Below are 19,716 nucleotides of genomic sequence, written 5' to 3' on the forward strand. Positions count from 1 at the left end.
AAGAGAGGATTGGATAAGCATATGGAGCAGAGGTCCATCAGTGGCTGTTAGCCACAAGGTATTGATGAAACTCTCTGTCTGGGGCAGTGATGCTCTGTATTCTTGTGGTTGGGGGGGGCACAGTGGGAGGGCTTCTAGCCCCACTGGTGGACCTCCTGATGGCCCTAGGTTTTTTTGGCCACTGTGTGACACAGAGTGTTGGACTGGATGGGCCATTGTCTTGATCCAACATGGCTTCTCTTATGTTCTTATGTTGCTGTTAGGCTGTAGTAACCCTCTCTTTAAACAAAAGATTATTCACAACAATAAGACTGGGCATCAGGGCAGCATCTGACAGTGTTTAGGTCAAGTCATCTTTGTTACCCAGTTCTACAGTTGGAGGCACTGAGGTTTGGCCGAAGTAGAAAAAGCAGTTTCAGCGCAGGAATTCTCTGCACAGTGCCACTTTCCCATTTTTCTGTTTGTCATTACCTCTGGGGGAGGTATTTGTGAATTCCCTGCATTGTGCAGGGGGTTGGACTAGATGACCCTGGAGGTTCCTTCCAACTCTATGAATCATTTTCTTTACATTTATTTGTTTGCTCATTTACTTTGTCTTTGCCCTACTTTTCTCCCCAATGGAGACTTAAAGTTTACATCATTCCCCTCTCCTCCTTTTTTTTTAACCCTTATGACAACCCCCTGCGGCAGCTGGAGCTTAGAGCATGTGACTGGCCCAACGTCGCCTAGCAAGTTTCTGTGGCAGCGTGGGGATTTGAACCCAGGTTTCCCGGATCCTAATCTGACACCATAACCGCCACACCATGCTGTTTCTCTGTATCCTAGCTCTGCAATCCCATTCACATTTACTCAGGAGAAAGTTCCATTGAACCCAGTGGCCTGAATTCTGAGTAAACATGTCCCGGATCAGGCTGAACTGAGAGGACCAAGGCTGAAAAACATGCCTTGAGTTTTCTTCCTCTTTGAAGGCCTTCAGTCATTTTCCTCCCTTTTGAACTAGGATAAAGTCTCTGTTCCTTTAAGAAGTCTAAAGAGTGCTTTGTGATCTGCATGCTATTAGATTAGAGAGAGGGGCTCACTCCTCGGTCCCATCCACGAGGCAGCAGGCAGAGTCAATTTCTGATGCGTTTGGTTTTTTTCAATCCCCTCTTCAATTCTCTCCCACAAGCAAAAAAAATCAGGTCAAACTTCAAAACCCGCCATGTGAACTATTCCGCTCTGAAATTACCACTTTGGGGGAGGGCAGCCTTTCATTCACAGGGACCCAATGAAATCAAGCCTCCCTTGTTCTGCATACCAGCCTGGATGGTGATTTTTAAACAGCTCGGGATTTTGAATAAGAAAAATTAAAAAAAAAAATCAAGACGCCACAATCGTTCCCTCAGTTGCCCGGGGTGCAAATCAGTAGTAACTTCAGAGGAGACAATGGAATGACTTTTGACTTACACCAGGGTGCAAGAGAAAAGGCCGTTTAGCCTCATTGTGTGCTTCAGGGAACATTCGTAAAGCTCCAAAGTCAAATGCAATGACTATTTCAGCTCAATTGGACCATTATTATGAATGGGTGTCGTGGAAATGGCTCGTGAGTTGGAAACACTGTGCTTTCCGCCATCTACATTGGCCAAACTGGACTGTCTCTGCACAAAGGAATAACTGGGAATGCATCAAAGGTCAGGAGAAGCAGGGGAGGGCATTTCAACTGCAGTCTTCAACAGAGTTACAGCCTTCTAATTCCGTTGGCGTCAGTGAGCTTATTTTCTTTTGGACTGCACTGCGTTAGTAGCCAAAAAGGTCAAAGGGTGAGCTGGAAGTTCTTGAGTTAGAATCCCTATACTGATTTAGCAGACTATCCAAGTTGGACTTCATGTTGTTGTTGTTGTTGTTCAGTCGCACAATCGAGTCCGACTCTTTGCGACCCCATAGACCGCATCACGTCAGACCCTTCTGTCTTCCACCGTCCTCCTACATTCGCTCAGATTCATGTCCGTTGCAATGATAACACTGTCCAGCCCTCTCGTCCTTTGCTGTCCCCTTCTTCTTTTACCGTCGGTCTTTCCCAGCATCAGGGTCTTCTCCAGTGAGTGCTCCCTTCTCATTTGGTGGCCAAAGTATTTGGACTTCATATGCAGGTGGCAAGCAACCCAGGAGAGAGTTTTTGGCACCAAACTCTGGAACTCACTCCTCAGGGAGTTTCATCTATCCCCTTCCATTGCCCTTTTCACCAGCTGGCGAAGACTTTTCTGTTTCACTTTGCATTCCCTCAACAATCCCTCCTTCTTAACCAATGCTTTAATTACTTTTTAATGTCTTTGTATGTATTTTAGCTCTGTTTTTAATTTGTTTTAATCATGAATCTTTGGGGGAGGGGAAATTGATTTTAATGGTTTTAAAATGCAATTTTATCCTGTAGGGGCTGCGGCTCAGTGAAAGAGGCCCTGCTTTGTGTGCAGAAGGTCCTGGGTTCAATCCCCATCATCTCCAGTTAAAAGATCAAGGCAGTAGGCGATGTGGAAGACCTCTGCCTGAGACCCTGGAGAGCCATTGCCAGGCTAAGTAGACAATATTGACTTTGATTGGCCAAGGTTCTGATTCGGTATCAGCAGGGCTTTTTTTGTACCAGGAACTCCTTTGCATCTTAAGCCACACACCCCTGATGTAGCCCATCCTCCTGGAGCTTACAGTAGGCCCTATACCAAGAGCCCTGTAAGCTCTTGGAAGATTGGCTACATCAGAGGGATGTGGCTTAAGATGCAAAGGAGTTCCGGCTACCCAAAAGCCCTGGGTATCTGGCAACTTCATGTGTGAATTCATGTGTGAAATCGATAGCCACCTTGGTGGCCCTCAGAAGCAAATTGGGAGCCTGAGTAGGTGGGACAAAACTGGAGTGGTATAGTCCCTACGACCCACTCCATCCTGCATCTGATGAAATAGGCCATGATTCAAATATGCTGGTGCCACAATAAATCAGTTGGTCTTTAAGATGACACATGATGGACCAAGGAAGAATCACGTGGCCCTTTAAAAACCAAGCAATTAGTTTGTAGCATAAGACTGCTGTGATAGTAGTGCTCTACCCCACGCAGCCATCCATCACCATCACTACCCCACATTTTCTATCTGCTCCGCACATCGTTCATTCCCCTGAAGGTCTCTAATACTGAAGACCAGCACAGAACAGGTCTATGTTCTTCTCTTGTGCCATGACTTTGCGTTTGAATTTAACCTTATTGTGTACAGAAACGCTGCAAATTTCTGCTCAGCTGTGTTAATTGAAAACCATGCCTTTGTCTTCTAGGAAGCAGAGATCTTGAACACAGCAATTCTCAATGGGAAGACAGTAGCTGTTCCTGTCAAAGTGGTCTCGGTGGAAGAGGATGGAACGGTCATGGACCTTCTAGATTCAGTAGAGTGCAGATCGTCTGATGAAGATGTCATTAAGGTAGGACGTGGTGTTTCAGCTTTGCAAATGCATCCACTAGAGCAGGGGTGGCCAACGGTAGCTCTCCAGATGTTTTTTTGCCTACAACTCCCATCAGCCCCGGCCATTGGCCATGCTGGCTGGGGCTGATGGGAGTTGTAGGCAAAAAACATCTGGAGAGCTACCGTTGGCCAACCCAGCACTAGAGACTCTGAATTTCTCCTTAGATCTTGGTATTCCAGCTCACTGGGTTTGGTTTCCAAAAAGGAGCCAATACAATAGAAATCCTCCATTGTTCCATTTCTTTTAGAATCCTGAATTTAGCAGATAGTGCTGTTGGTGTGTTGGAAACACTCAGAGTTTTCAGCACAAGATTCAAATCCAGAGATGAACAAGATCTCCAGGGTCTAAGGTTTTGAGAGTCAAAACTCCCATCATGTGCATAACTTCACTCCCTGACTTTTGATGGTTGGCTCCTCCTTCTGTGGCAACCCTTTTATGGTTGCACCTACCACCCCACATCAGATGCCAAAGGGGCCATCGGACTCAAAGAGGTTGGGGACCTGGTCTGTTGAGTTCAGTATTATCTCCTCTGACAGTTGACTCTGTGGCATTAGGCAGAGGAAGATCTTTACCACTGCCTGCTGCCTAAGGGTGATGGTTGGAGATACTATGTTTACATGTTTTCCCCAGCACAATTGGGTTTAGGTTACATCATTTCCACTTTCAGGTAAACAAACAGTTAACTCTATAATGGCTGGAATGTAAATAACTTGCATTCCAACAGTGTTAACTTAAGAACATAAGAGAAGCCATGTTGGATCAGGCCAATGGCCCATCCAGTCCAACACTCTGTGTCACATAAGAGAAGCCATGTTGGATCAGGCCAATGGCCCATCCAATCCAACACTCTGTGTCACATAAGACCATAAGAGAAGCCATGTTGGATCAGGCCAATGACCCATCCAGTCCAACACTCTGTGTCACATAAGAGAAGCCATGTTGGATCAGGCCAATGGCCCATCCAGTCCAACACTCTGTGTCACACAGTTGCCAATATGTGTGTGTGTGTGTGTATGCTGAACTGGGCATGCCAAGGATTGAACAAGGTATACTTTTTGCATGCAGTGCAGGTTCACTAGCAGCAATACATAGCCTTCCCCCTTTAATACAAGGCTTTTTTGTAGCAGGAATCCCTTTGCATATTAGGCTACACACCCCTGATGTAGCCAATCCTCCTAGCGCTTACAGTTAGGTCCTGGACTAAGAGCCCTGTAAGCTCTTCATCAGGGGCGTGCGGCCTAATATGCAAAGGAGTTCCTGCTACAAAAAAAAGCCCTGCTCCTCCACCATTTTAAGTGCACCACTGCCCTAACAGGAAGGACAGGCTGAGAGACGGGCCAGCCCATGGTCACCCAACAAGCTTCACAGCAGATTGAGGATCTGAACCTCAGGGTCTTCCCCAGCTTAGTCCACTCAACTTGGACTTGGCCACTGACACAACCGCAACAGGCGTAAGCTCAAGCGTCACCTCCTCCTGCATCAGAGTCAGCCAAGTCCATGCAGAGCGGTAGCCAACGTTCTTCTCATATGGACATAATTTTCGAGCAATGCAGATGGACAGAGGCAAAGGAACTGGCAATTAAAGAGTCACAGAACATGGTGGAATCCAGCAGCACCTGAGAGACCAACCAGGGCTTTTTGTTGTAGCAGGAACTCCTTTGCATATTAGGCCACACACCCCTGATGTAGCCAGTCCTCCACGAGCTTACAGGGTTCTTCTTACAGGGCTTACTGTAAGCTCCAGGAGGATCAGCTACATCAGGGGGTGTGTGGCCTAATATGCAAAGGAGGTACTCCTACAAAACAAGCTCTGCTTTAATGAATGCTGTTTTGTAAAACTGTCAGACCAGTGACTCACTCAGTATTGTCTCCAGGGGTGGAATTCTAGCAGAAGCTCCTTTGCATATTAGACCACACACCCCTGATGTAGCCAATCCTCCAAGAGCTTTCAAGGCTCTATTTTGTAAGCCTTTGGAGGATTGGCTACATCAGGGGTGCATGGCCTAATATGCAAAGAAGCTCCTGCTGGAATTCCACCCCTGATTGTCTCTGCTGCTTGGCTGCAGCTCTCCAGGATTTCAGGCTGAGAAAGACCCTTCTCAACACTTGTTGCCTCCTTCTACTTTAGATGCTGAAGTCTGAGCCCTCTGCCGGCTCTCCACTGAGCTGTGGCCCTTTCCAAATCATGTTGCTAAAATAGCACGTGACCACGTCCCGGGAGCTATTCCAGAGTCCGCTTCAGCTGCCTTCTTGCACCTTTGGCTGACTTTCCTCCACTTTGTTTGCATACTAATCCTTCCGCACATAAGATGAGCTCGGGCAGCTTGAAATGTCTGACACGCTATATAAAAATCATTGCAGGGCTCCCATTTAGTTTAATGGTTACAGATCCAGCTATCGTGCTGTTAATATCTGATTAAACACGACTTGCCTGGTGTCTTAATCCAGGTGGCCTTATAAATCTGCCACTGATTTGGAAAATGGATTTATTTAATGTAGGTTGTAAGCTGAAGGAGGAGAAGGAGGGAACAGAGAGGCAACTGAAGGCGCTTTTGCGGCGTATGTGATTGACTGGGCTTTGGGTTCTTTGCAACTGGAAAACCAGAACAAGCCATTTCAGACTCAGTATTCAAGCAGCCAGCTGCAGGCTGAGTCAGCCTTCCATCCTTCCAAGGTCGGTAAAAAGAGTACCCAGCTTGCTGGGGGAAAAGTGTAGATGACCGGGGAAGGCAATGGCAAACCACCCCGTAAAAAGTCTGCCGTGAACATGCCATGAAAGCAATGTCACCCCAGAGTCAAAAACGACTGGTGCTTGCACAGGGGACTACCTTTACCTTTTTATGCAGAATACGATCATGCGCATGGCAAAATGTATAAGGCTATATGTGCAAGGGCAGTTCTCTGAACATAGGATATGTGGGGAGGGGGAAAGTAGTAGGGTGATATAGCATGCAAAGCAATATGCGTGGAAGGAAAAGAGGAAAGGGGATCGGCTTCTATTTCTGCAATATTTTACTTTCCCAACACAGAATCTTATTATTAATTGATTGGCTGGCTCAATCCATTTGCATAGCACCTCTCCAAAGGGAAAAAACACATCGGTCCTAAAAACAATGCAACAGCCAATAAAAGCAGTATAATTTTTTAAAAAAATCAGCCTGAATTAAAAACAAAAACTCCAGCTTAATGAACCCCAAAATCTAAAAAGCAAAAATGTGAAATAACACAGCAAAAAAAACCCAGTAGAACTTTATTAAAGTTTTCAAACCAAGAGGTCATTTTTACCTTCCCTCGCCCACTTCCCAAAAGCTCAACGATTTGCTAATCTCTGAGGTATATATATATATATATATATATATATATATATATATATATTTAAAGACTTTTGTCTAGCTCCAGAAACTTGGCATATCTGGCACTAAGAGGAAGTTCAAGGGGACAAAATGTCATATATGTCAGGGGTGGCCAACGGTAGCTCTCCAGATTTTTTTTTTTGCCTACAACTCCCATCAACCTCAGCTAGCATGGCCAATGGCTGGGGCTGATGGGAATTGTAGGCAAAAAACATCTGGAGAGCTACCGTTGGCCACCTCTGACATATGGGACAGTCACCATTTGCATGAGGAAGACTGAAAGGCATGCTCCTATTCTAATGTGCCTTTGGTTCTGAAGCCTAGTGGTCATGTAGGGCTTAGCTGATGTCAACAAGAAGTAGTGGCAGCACATGAAAGTTTGATTTATGTGTGGGCAACCGGTCAATCGGGAGGGAAAGTGGCATGGCATAGTCCAATCTCTTCAGATCTCAGAAGCGAAACAGTTTTGATACTTGGGTGGGAGGCCACAAGGAAGACTCTGCAGAGGAAGGTGATGGCAAACCACCTCAGCCTGTTAGCAGGGTGTTGGAATTCAAGTTATTTACATTTCAGCCATTATAGGGTTAGAAATTTTGTTTACTGGAAAGCAGGATATGAAGTAATGCAGCTTATATCCAATTAGGAACTGTCAGCTGTAAGCCCAGGAAAATATAGAAGGAAATAGTTTAACGTGTAACCTCAGTACTGGTTAGTTAGCGCCTTAAGAATGGTTCGATCTTGTATGGAAGCTCAGCAGGTCAGCATCTCTCGTCCTTGTGTTCTGTGGGAAGACCACCATTCTTAGAAGTATCCACGTAGCTGTAAGGATGTGTTTAAGTAATGTAGAATGTATTGTTTGATTTTCTTTTATCCCAAGTACCTTTCCCTGATGTTTTATACTTTATTTCTTTTGATAAGTGTAAGCCTTGTCTCCATTTATGCATCCACCTCACCTCTGAATTTCAAATGAATACCCCCAACACAAAAGCTAAACAAGTTTGATATTTGGAAGAGAGCAGGGGTGGAATTCTAGCAAGAGCTCCTTTGCATATTAGGCCACACACCCCTGATGTAGCCAAACCTCCAAGAGCTTACAGAAAAGAGCCTTGTAAGCTCATGGAGGATTGGCTACATCAGGGGTGTGTGGCCTAATATGCAAAGGAGCTCCTGCTAGAATTCCATGCCATCATGGTGGCCCAGTGGGAGCTTCAAGGTACCCACTTGGGCACTGAGAATCTTGTCTCAGGATTTGAGTTTTGTTCGCCTTTGGGCAGTCTGAGAGCTCCTCCCTTTCAGACTGGACTTTGGCAAAAAATATAATCTAAATACAACCCAAACTACCTTTGGATCTCAGTCGGGGCCCTGAAGACAGTTCTGAGCCCCACGGTCATGGCAGCAAAGCATCCAGGTTGGGCTTGGCCCCGACACCTGCCTGATTAAGAATCAACCCATGTGAAAAAGATTTGCGTCTAGTTTAGGCCTGTTGCAAATGCGGTGGAATTTTTCTGCAGCGAGGGGCAGAGAGCAGCAAACGGGGAGCTCCAGCAGAGCTTCACAGCTCATTAGTAGCTCAGCTGCAGTGTTTACAAGAAGACCCAAGCAGGTAATGGTCATTTGTGTGGCTGCGAAAATCGAGGGAAGCTGTTCTAATGACCTGTTTTGCAATGCTGCCAACCGGTCATGGTCTCTCGGCATTTTAAATAATTGGGGATTTCTGATAGAGATAGCTGTTACCAGGTTTTTTTTTTCTCTGAAGCTTATAAGAAGCTGGACCATATCTGTGAGAGCCAATTAGTGATCCTGGGAAAGAAGGGGCAGTTTTGATCTCACATGAACATCGGTGACCTTCTTTATCTTGGAAGAAGGAAAGATAGGGGGTGCAATACAGGTGAGAGAGAAATCCAGGAGATTCCCATCACAGGTGTTTTAGAAGGATACCTTCCCTAGTGCAGCATCTGTAGGAACTTCAAGGAAGTTTGAAAAGAATGTCAGCAAGACTTGCAAACTTTCTTGGGTGCATGAGAATTTGCTAATGAAGGCTGAGTATCTTCTTGAGGAATTTCCACTAAATTTTGATAAAGTAACAACAAAACCCCCTTTAAGCTTCCTTCAAACCACTAGTCGTTCTCCTGTAGGGAGCCCCAACAGACATTCATCTTGCATTTAATTTTAGATAGAGATGCTTCTGATATTCTCTCGTATGGATAGTTTCCCCAGATTTCGGAGTTCCAAATGAGTTGGCCTTTCGATACGGAACCGAATGCACAAGCAATTCTCTATTCTTCTGGTTTTAGCTCTGAATCTTGTACAGAGCATTGTGTATGTGCGGGTTAAGAAGTACCTATGCTCTTCTGCATTAACAATAGGGATGTGAAGACCTACACTGAAATTCCCAGTCATCCATTGGCTGACCTTATGTCAGTTACACCCTCTCAGCCTAAGATACCTCACAGGATTATTATTTAAGATTCCCTGAATTTCAAGGAAGAAGAAAGAGTTGAAAATAGGATGGATAGCACAGACTGAAATCCCAGAGTAGAGGAGCCCCTAAGTTTTGGTGAACATGCAAAAAAGATCTAGGGGTATTAGTGGTGTTAGTGGACCATATACTTAACATGAGTCAACAGTGTGATGTGGTGGCTAAAAAGGCAAATGCAGTTTTGGGCTGTATCAACAGAAATATAGTGTCCAGATCACATGAAGTGATTGTATCACTTTGCTCTGGTAGGACCTCACTTGGAGTATTGTGTTCAGTTTTGGGCACAGCATTTTAAGAAGGATATAGACAAGTTGGAATGGGTTCAGAGGAGGGCAACAAAGATGGTGAGGGGTCTGGAGACCAAGTCCTATGAAGAAAAGTTGAAGGAGCTGGGCCTGTTTAGCCTGGAGAGGAGGCAGCTGAGAGGTGATATGATCACCATCTTCAAGTACTTGAAGGGCTGTCCCATAGAGGATGGTATGGAATTGTTTTCTGTGGCCCCAGAAAGTAGGCCCAAAACCAAAGGGTTGAAATTAAATCAAAAGAGTTTCCGGCTCAACATTAGAAAGAACTTCCTGACCATTAGAGTGGTTCCTTAGTGGAACAGGCTTTCTCAGGAGGTAGTGGGCTCTCCTTCCTTGGAGGTTTTTAAACAGAGGCTAGAGGGCCATCTGACAGCAATGAAGATCCTGTGAATTTAGGAGGAGGTATTTGTGAGTTTCGTGCATTGTGCAGGGGGTTGGACTAGATGATCCCGGAGGTCCCTTCCAACTCTATGATTCTTTGATTCATTTTCATTATCAGTGCTACAGTTTTTACTCTCTTTTAACTGGTGCTTGACTATATCTTTAGTTAATTATCTGAAAAAGGACAAATCTAATGGGTGTCGATGTTTCAGTTTGGGGACCATTAAGTGTTTAATTTTTCTACTATATATCTGTTTCTGGTGTTTGGCAATAAGGAAGAAAATACAAAAGATCGATAACACTTCTTCATGAGATTTTTTTTTCATTATCTCACTCTTCAGAAACTCTGTTTCTTACCGTTTTAGCAACATGCCCATTTGCTTGTATGTATTACTATTTCTAGCGGTCATCGATTTCTGTGAGATTTTACAGAATAACACAGACAAAAGTCAGGTCTCTGCTCCATTAATTTACAATCCACCTTGAGATGTGAAGGGGGGAAGATCGGGGATAAACCAGAGCATTGCAATTCCCTGTCAGGGGCCAGGGGTGTGTTGAACGTTCGTGGGTGGATTTTTTTTTCCCCAGGAAGGGTGATTAAAATGTTTTTGGAATGATTCCCGCAAAGCCTTGTCCCATTTCTGCACTGCCCCTTGTCTCATCATTGGTGAGCCAGTTTGGTGTAGTGGTTAAGTGTGCGGACTCTTATCTGGGAGAACCGGGTTTGATACCCCACTCCTCCACTTGCACCTGCTGGAATGGCCTTGGGTCAGCCATAGCTCTGGCAGAGGTTGTCCTTGAAAGGGCAGCTGCTGTGAGAGCCCTCTCCAGCCCCACCCACCTCACAGGGTGTCTGTTGTGGGGGAGGAAGGGAAAGGAGATTGTGAGCCACTCTGAGACTCCTCGGAGTGGAGGGCGGGATATAAATCCAATATCTTCTTCTTCTTCTCTCATCAACTGCTTTGGCACCATTTCTTGAAAAGAAAGAGGGAGTCTAGCCAATCAGGGATTACATAGTCCGTATGAGATCAGAGCGCCACTTAGCCAATCAGGATTGGCTGTTTGATGACATATTGCTAAATCAGAGGAAGGGTAATGCTTCCTGCCCTCAATCAGAATGGGTATATATATATTTGTATATATATATATATATATGTGTGTGTGTGTGTGTGTGTGTGTGTGTGTGTGTGTATATATATATATATTCTGTTCTGCAAGCCACTCCAATTGCTATTTGAAATGGATGTTTGTGTGTGTGTGTGGGAAATGGGCAACTTTTTTTGTAAAACTTCTGTTTCCCCACTTTGTGATTCACACCTAAGTTCCTTTGGGGGTACGTACTATGAAACCAAAGCCTTTATACAATTTTAATGGATTAATGAATTAATCCTTTAAAAGACAGGTGATCGAGCCACTATTTTTTTTTTTCATTGCATAAAAGCCTTTAGAAATATTTATCCGATTTCTACGTTCTGAAATGGATATGAGGGTGATCTGACTTAAGGCCCGTAGCCATGGTGGGGCCCGGGAGGGCACGGCCCCTCCACCCAACCCCCACTTCCACCTGTGTGGCCCCTCCTTTCCCCACTGCTCTCCCCGCAGCCCCATTTTTGCCACAATCGCCGCTCTCCCCGGGCTCTTCTCACCTTGTTCCTGCCTCCCCCGCTCTCCCCGCAGCCCTGTTTTCACTGCCGCCGCTCTCCCCGGGCTCTTCCTGCCTCCCCCACAGCCCCATTTTCGCTGCCGCCGCTCTCCCCGGGCTCTTCCCTGCCTCCCCCGCTCTCCCCGCAGCCCCATTTTCACCACCGCTGCTCTCTCCAGACTCTTCCTTGCCTCCCAAGCTCTCCCTGCAGCCCCGTTTTTGCCGTTGCCACTCTCCCCGGGCTCTTTCCTGCCTCCCCTGCTCTCCCCGCAGCCCCATTTTTGCCGCCACCCCGCTCTCCCCGGGTTCTTCCCTGCCCCCCTGCTCTCCCTGCAGCCCCATTTTTACCACCACTGCTCTCCCCAGACTCTTCCCTGCCTCCTAAACTCTCCCCGCAGCCCTATTTCACCACTGTTGCTCTTCCCAGGCTCTTCCCTACCTCTCTCGCTCTTCCTGCACTGCCAGCAGCCCTGTTTTCACCGCCACTGCTCTCCTTGGGCTCTTCCATGCCTCCCAAGCTCTCCCCTCAGCCCCGTTTTCGCCGCTGCCGCTCTCCCCTGGCTCTTCTTTCCACCCCCAAGAGCGTGAGAGAGAGAGAGTTAGGGCCCAGAGGCTGGCTGCTGGAAGAAGCAGCCAAGACTCCATGACCTCCCACCTGAAATTTTGTGTCCTGGGCCCCCCACCCAAAAATGTCTGGCTACGGGGTTGTCTGGCTTTGACACCTGTCACCTCACTGATGGCCAGGGTTGGTTCAGGTGGTCTGTCTGGTTAGGTGGGTGTCCCTGATCTCCCTCACCATTCCATGGGCATCCCTTCTGAGGCTGTGTGTTGGGTGCAAGAGAACAACTATCCAGAAGACGTCTACTGTTCTTTGAAGAAAATATTGGATTTATACCCTGCCCTCCACTCTGAATCTCAGTGTCTCAGAGCAGCTCACAATCTCCTTTACTTTCCTCCCCCACAACAGACACCCTGTGAGGTGGGTGGGGCTGAGAGGGCACTCCCAGCAGCTGTCTTTTCAAGGACAACTCTGCCAGAGCTATGGCTGACCCAAGGCCATTCCAGAAGCTGCAGGTGGAGGAGTGGGGAATCAAACCAGGTTCTCCCAGATAAAAGTCCGCACACTTAACCACTGCACTGGACTGACCAAGGGTAAATACTTTTGAAAGTCCTCACATTTTTGATTTGCTTCCCCCAAATTTGCCACCTTTTCTTTCAAGTGGGGCCTTGCTTGGAGAGCAAACACAGAGTGTTGGATTGGATGGACCACTCGCCTGATCCAACATAGCTTCTCTTGTGTTCTTATATTTCCCAGCCTCTGGGTCAAGACCCAAAAGTGGGTTACGAAGCTTCTGAAAGTGGGTCATGGGCCAGCCCTTCCTAATGGCTGTCCCTGCCCTTTCCATTGCTCTCTTTTGTATTTTGGAAATTGAGATCTGATAGTGGAGACAGTATCTTCAATGTCATACATTAGTTGATATTTTTTTTCTTCAATGGTGTATACATGTTGATGAAGTAAAACATGTCCTGATGGTTACCAGAGTGAATTTCCTAGAATCCTAGGGGGAAGTATAAGGAATAGAAGGTGGTTGTCATGATCCTAGGCCTGTGTCAGAGTAGCGATAGGGCCTAAATTTCCCAAGATCCCTTTTGTCCTTCTGATTGGGTGGGCAGCAGTTTTGGAGGGAAAGCTTGCACAGTGGAGACCAGAGGGGTGGGAAGGAAGGAAATAAAAGGCCCAGCTAGAGAGGGAGGGTTGTCTACTCTGGAGTGGCTGCAGTCAGGAGAGTTCCCTCTGGAAAAGGCTGAGCCAGAGAGAAGGTTGCAGCTAGGAGAGATCCCTCATCCAAAGAGTGGTGAGTGACCAGGAATTAGAGGAAGGGAGAGGAAGGGAACATCAAGGCTTTTATTTCCTTTGTACCACCTTTTACTGGTTTTCCCCTTTCACTGTTGCATTAATAATTAAAACCACTTTGTTGTTGAGCACTTTCAATAAACTTATACTTGTTATACTGCCTGGGTCCTCGTGTCTCCTTCGTCATGGATAGAAGGAGTTTTATTAAGAAGGAAGATGCAGGGGTTGGGTGAGTGCTCTGAGCCCTCCCAGACAGACCCTTACCTGAGTGGTGGCAGCCAGTAGAGGTCCTCCCTGGTCCCCTGCTTGTAACAGTGGTCAAAGGGTGGAATGCAATCGTCACGTGCAAAGGCTATGAATAGCAGAATGCCACTTGCTTGGGGTTCATAGTGGGGGCAGCTGTGCCCTCTGTGTGCCAGCTAGCCACTGTGGAACATCTGGTTAGCCCTTAAAGAAAATGGAAGGCTGGATGCCAATGTCATGGTTTGCTTGGATGGGTCCCCATACCAAGTAACTTTGAGCTTGAGGGTCACTGAAAAGGTTGCAAACCACTACTCTAAAGCACTGCTGGCTATAAAGCAGATTGCAGTTTCAGCATAGGAGGAGAGATGAAGAGTCACTGAAGGTCCCATCCGATGTTCCCTCTAAGCTTTGGAGTCTTGCAGCTTCAAGAGGGGAATGGATAAGCATATGGAGCAGAGGTCCATCAGTGGCTATTAGCCACAGCTTATTGTTGGAACTCTCTGTCTGGGGCAGTGATGCTCTGTATTCTTGTGCTTGTGGGAAGGGCTTCTAGCCCCACTGGTGGACCTCTTGATGGCACTTGGGTTTTTTGGCCACTGTGTGACACAGAGTGTAGGACTGGATGGGCCACTGGCCTGATCCAACATGGCTTCTCTTATGTTCTTATGTGACACAGAGAGCTGGACTGGATGGGCCATTGGCCTGATCCAACATGGCTTCTCTTATGTTCTTATGTGACACAGAGAGCTGGACTGGATGGGCCATTGGCCTGATCCAACATGGCTTCTCTTATGTTCTTATGTGACACAGAGTGTTGGACTGGATGGGCCATTGGCCTGATCCAACATGGCTTCTCTTATGTTCTTATGTGACACAGAGTGTTGGACTGGATGGGCCATTGGCCTGATCCAACATGGCTTCTCTTATGTTCTTATGTGACACAGAGTGTTGGACAGGATGGGCCACTGGCCTGATCCAACATGGCTTCTCTTATGTTCTTATGTCTCGTGAGCAAAAATTCTACCTTGTGAGCTACTGGCATTAAAGTTGTGAGCTGCTGCATAAATTAGTTTGCTCTGGGGCCATCCTTCCTGAGCTAAGACGAAAATGTGTGAGCTGGAGGCTAAAAAACTGTGAGCTTGCTCACACTAACTCAGCATGGAGGGAACACTGGTTCCATCTCACCTTTTCCAGCGGCTGATCTGAGACTGCTTTTTTCAGTCGCACCAAATTGCTGCTCAGGGCCAGCCAAGCCGCTCCCAGGCCCTGCTGGAAACTCTCTGCCACCAGCAAATCTACAAAGGCTTGTTTTGCAAACAGCATGCACGCTGTCAGTTCCCTCTACTTGCAAACTGCCTCTGGTGGAATTAGGGGTAAGACAGCCAACCTGGCATCAGCTCATTCGCGTCGCTTAAGTGCATCCGCGGCAAATGGAATCAGGCTTTTTCGGAACATCTGGCGTCAAGGAAAGACATTGCCGCGAGCAGCTGGGAAACAGATCAGCAGGCAGGACGAAAACTCCAGCAGCCAGGCACTTAAAATATTTATTCCTGATGACTGACACCTGGAGGAGGACAGGAGGCTGGTCTTTGCTCTGAATCCATCACCCGCAAGGCTGCAGTGGACTTGAAGGAAACTGTACAGTCCTTTTAACTCATCGCCACAGGAGGTGGCGGTGGCTACAAGCATAGCCAGCTTCAAGAGGGGTTGGATAAACATCTGGAACAGAGGTCCATCAGTGGCTATTAGACAGGGTATGGATGGAACTCTCTGTCTGGGGCAGTGATGCTCTGTATTCTTGGTGCTTGGAGGGGTGGGTCAACGATGGGAGGGCTTCTAGTGTCCTGACCCCACTAGTGGACCTCCTGAGTTTTTGGCCACTGGGTGACCAGAGTGTCGGACTGGATGTGCCATTGGCCTGATCCAACATCAAGAAGAAAAAGATGATGATGATATTGGATTTATATCCCGCCCTATACTCTGAATCTCAGAGTCTCAGAGCGGTCACAATCTTCTCTACCTCCCCCCCACCCCCACAACAGACACCCTGTGAGGAAGGTGGGGCTGAGAGAGCTTTTTATAGCAGCTGCCCTTTCAAGGACAACTCCTGCGAAAGCTCTGGCTGACCCAAGGCCATTCCAGCAGGTGCAAGTGGAGGCGTGGGGAATCAAACTGGGTTCTCCCAGATAAGAGTCCATGCGCATAACCGCTGCACCAAACATGGCTTCTCTTACGTTCTTAACTAAACTTCCAGCCTGGCCAAAAGTTGCACCAACACTTTGATAATTGCTGAGGACAAACAGTATGTGTGAAAACAGTCGGCCGTGGTGTGCCAAAGGATGGCTTTTCACACAGTTCTCTCCCCCCCCCCCCCCCGCTCCATCGACACCTTTAATTACTTTCTCATTCTGGAAAGCATCTGGGCCTTGTTGCCCCTTCCTTAACAGATGAAGCTCAGATTGCGTGTCTGCCTGCAATCAGGTGGTAGATGAGCAGATCCTAAGTTCAGATCCCCGTCGCTGCCACATTCAAAGACAGGCTTTTTTAAAAAAATCCTTCTTTTTATTCCTTGATGGGCATCTAAACACACATACTAATTACTCTGCCAATGGTTTTTGTTTTTTTTTTTCCCCCTGCAGTGAAGGGAGAAAAAATAATTGCATAAAGATCAGGACGAACCAAGAGAATGTCCTCTAATGGAAATCTCTTGAATAAATCAGCGCGGCACTGCATGGGCATCGTTACCTTAGCAAAGAAGCGGCTATTAAAAACCCACGTGAAGCAAATCGAACGCTGCATTTTGTAATAAATTGGGGCTATTTGCATGCTCCTGGTGCAGAGACTTGGATTTGGATTCCGTTTGGTCGATGGACGCGATAGATAGCCTGGATGCATAGTATTTAGTACAATGGATGACAGTAAAAACAGGTTTTTGCAAGGCTTTGTCAAAGAGTTAGAAAAGAAAGCTGGCAGAAGATGGGGCAGAGGTGAGGAAATGAGGGATTCCCTCCTGAAGGCCCTGCCCTGCTTGGTTGCTCTGGAAGCCTTTTGTGGGGCTGTCTTGAGGATGGGCAATGACTCATTCAGGACTGGCAGTTGCTCCAAGCAGGGGAAGAGGTCAACTGGGGGGGAAAGGGACTTCTGAAAGAGTGGTGCCTCTTCAGATGATGGGTAGGGAGTTGGGGCATAGAAGAAGGAGAAGAAGAAGAAGATGATGATGATGATGATGATGATGATGATGATGATGATGATGATGATAGTGATGGTGAAGATGCTGTTGATGAAGATGCTGATGAAGATGATGACAAAGAAGATAACAATGATGGTGATGGTGATGATGAAGATGCTGTTGATGAAGATGATGATGATGACATTGGATTTATATGCCGCCCTTCACTCTGAATCACAGAGTCTCAGAGCAGGAATTGTCCTTGACAATTACCTTTGCCTTCCTCTCCCACAACAGACACCCTGTGAGGTGGGTGTGTTTTAAAATAAACAGTTGTTCCAAGGAATCTTCAATGCAGCACCTTTTCTATCTTCGATGCAACAAAACCTTTTCTATCTTCGATGCAACATTGCTGCCTGAGTGGGGTGTATATGTCAATAACTGCTTCTTCAAGTGATTTATTCCCCGCACATATTCAAGTGTGTTATCTATGCCCATGTGGACTAGAGACTTAAGGTGACATTCTCTAGAACCTTATTCTTTTTTTTTTTCAACCTTATCCTAAATTGCGCAGAAGAAGCAAAGGGAACACAGCCCTGGATAGCAACAAAAGCTCAAGAAATATCTTTGTGATTCCATTGCTGATGAACGAAATAGTTCTCATATTTGTAATCTGCCTTGAGTTCCATTGAGACACATGGACTATAAATGAAGATAATAACAATAACAGCGTATGTGAAACCCTCTAGCAGACATCCAAGAGAGCCATTACTGGTCTGTATAGATGATACTTACCTTGATGGAACAATCGTCTGATTCAGTATAAGGTAGTTTAATGTGTGGCTAGGGAAACGATAATAGAAATACTTCCTCCTGGGAACTGGTAAAGGCATAGTTTTGCAAGGTTTTTGTGATGCTTGAAAAAACTACAAAGCCTGTTTGACCTGAAAATATTACGGAGCAAAAGGAATAAAGGCATACCTCAAGAGAAATGATGTCTCTCCACCTTCCAAATGTAAACGTCCTTTAAAGCTGTTTCCATTCAGCACCATGGACAGCAGCCAGTTGAAATGGTAGCTTTGCCTGCATCTTCCTAGGAACAATTTACAGAAAATGTCTGTGTAAATTATTTGAAGACTTTTTTTTTTGTCCTTTGCTAACTGGCTGCTTGCTGTTAACATTTCTTTCTCTTGCTGCTTTGCCCCCCAAATCCCCATTTCAATTCCCTTCTCCAAGCTACAATTCTGTGCCATTTTCCATCTCTCAGCCTGGATCCTGCCCATAAAATGCATGCCCTTCTAAACATTATCTGCGCATCAATAAAAAAGAGTTACATTCTACTTATAAATGGCATGCATTGTCTGTGCAAGTATTGTGTAAATCAGGTATAAAAATGAAACAGATGGCTTACACAGTGTAAATGAGTCTACAAAAAACAACAGGAGAAGAAAAGAGCAAACTGAAACCATTTGTATAAATAAAAATGAATAAGACAGGATAGAGTGTACACAATAGAGTATATTCACTCATTGTTAGCTTACTCTTGTGACAACCCTTTCTTTAAAAGCAACACGGTGTCACTGCATTGTCTTCTGATCGTTCAGGAGGGTAGGTTTCAGAGGAGCATTAAGAAAACCATCCGCATGGGGCAAGCAATTTCACAATGGGATCAGTGGCCTAGAGGAGTAGTGACCTTTTCCTTTCTGGAAGTTTTCAAGCAGAGGATAAGAACATAAGAGAAGCCATGTTGGATCAGGCCAGTGGCCCATCCAGTCCAACACTGTGTGTCATACAGTGGCCAAAAAACCCCAGGTGCCATCAGGAGGTTCGTCAGTGGGGCCAGGACACTAGAAGCCCTCCCACTGTGCCCCCCAAGCACCAAGAGTACAGAGCATCACTGCCCCAGACAGAGAGTTCCAACGGTACGCTGTGGCTAATGGCTACTGATGGACCTCTGCTCCATATGCTTATCTAATCCCTCTTGAAGCTGGCTATGCTTGTAGCTGCCCCCACCTCCTGTGGCTGTGAATTCCATGCATTAATCGCCCTTTGGGTGAAGAAGTACTTCCTTTTATCTCTTCTGAGCAATTTCATTGAGGAGGGAGAGCCATCTATCAGGATGACTGAAACTTTGGATCTCTTCTACTGGGGAAGGCTTGGATTTGATGACCTCACATCTTGGAAGGCTGGCAAGTAGACTTTAAAAGATGAGTGAGGAACAAACAGGAGGGAGGGAGGAAATTAGCCCATGGCATTCTGGAGGCACCTCGACTATCTCTGAAGAGATGGTAATAGATCCGGCAGAAGAGACAATAGGAAGAGCCAGCTCATCCCCCCTCCTCTGGGCAAGAAACAGAGTGTGGAGTGTTTTGAGCTAGACCAGCCGCAGAGACCATTTCCGAGAATGAGCTGGAGATTTCCCAGAAGGAGGCTTTCTGGAGACAGCAGTAAAAGAAGCCTAGGCTATGGCAGATCAGGTAAAAAGGGGTGGAGACAAGTGATGTAAAACGGATAGAGTCAGAGATTCAATAAAAGTACTTGCTCCCAGGGGGGAAGATCTCTTGATGCTGGACAGGAACTCCTTTGCATATTAGGCTACACTCCCTCTTCTTACAGGGCCTACTGTGAGCTCTTGCAGGATTGGCGGCATCAGGAGGGTGTAGTCTAATATGCAAAGGAGTTCCTGCTACAAAAAAAGGCCTGGTGCTGGACCTTGGAAGAGAACAGACTGCTGAGCGTTCGAACATGCACCTGGGCCTGGCTGGATGCAGGAAGCAGGATGCCTGAGGTAATGAGACAGCCTTAGGA

The 19,716-nt window shown here is 46.4% G+C and overlaps 1 protein-coding gene across 1 annotated transcript in view; it reads left to right on the top strand.

Moving 5' to 3' along the window:
- LOC132579464 (transmembrane protein 132D-like) overlaps positions 1–19,716 on the top strand; it is a 781,341-nt gene that overhangs the window by 689,153 nt on the left and 72,472 nt on the right. The window contains exon 5 of the mRNA XM_060249844.1: positions 3,296–3,439. Coding sequence (XP_060105827.1) covers positions 3,296–3,439 — 144 coding nt within the window. The remainder of the gene's footprint in view (positions 1–3,295; positions 3,440–19,716) is intronic.

This window comes from Heteronotia binoei, chromosome 11, assembly GCF_032191835.1.
Source record: "Heteronotia binoei isolate CCM8104 ecotype False Entrance Well chromosome 11, APGP_CSIRO_Hbin_v1, whole genome shotgun sequence".
In the NCBI taxonomy this organism is placed as follows: domain Eukaryota; kingdom Metazoa; phylum Chordata; class Lepidosauria; order Squamata; family Gekkonidae; genus Heteronotia; species Heteronotia binoei.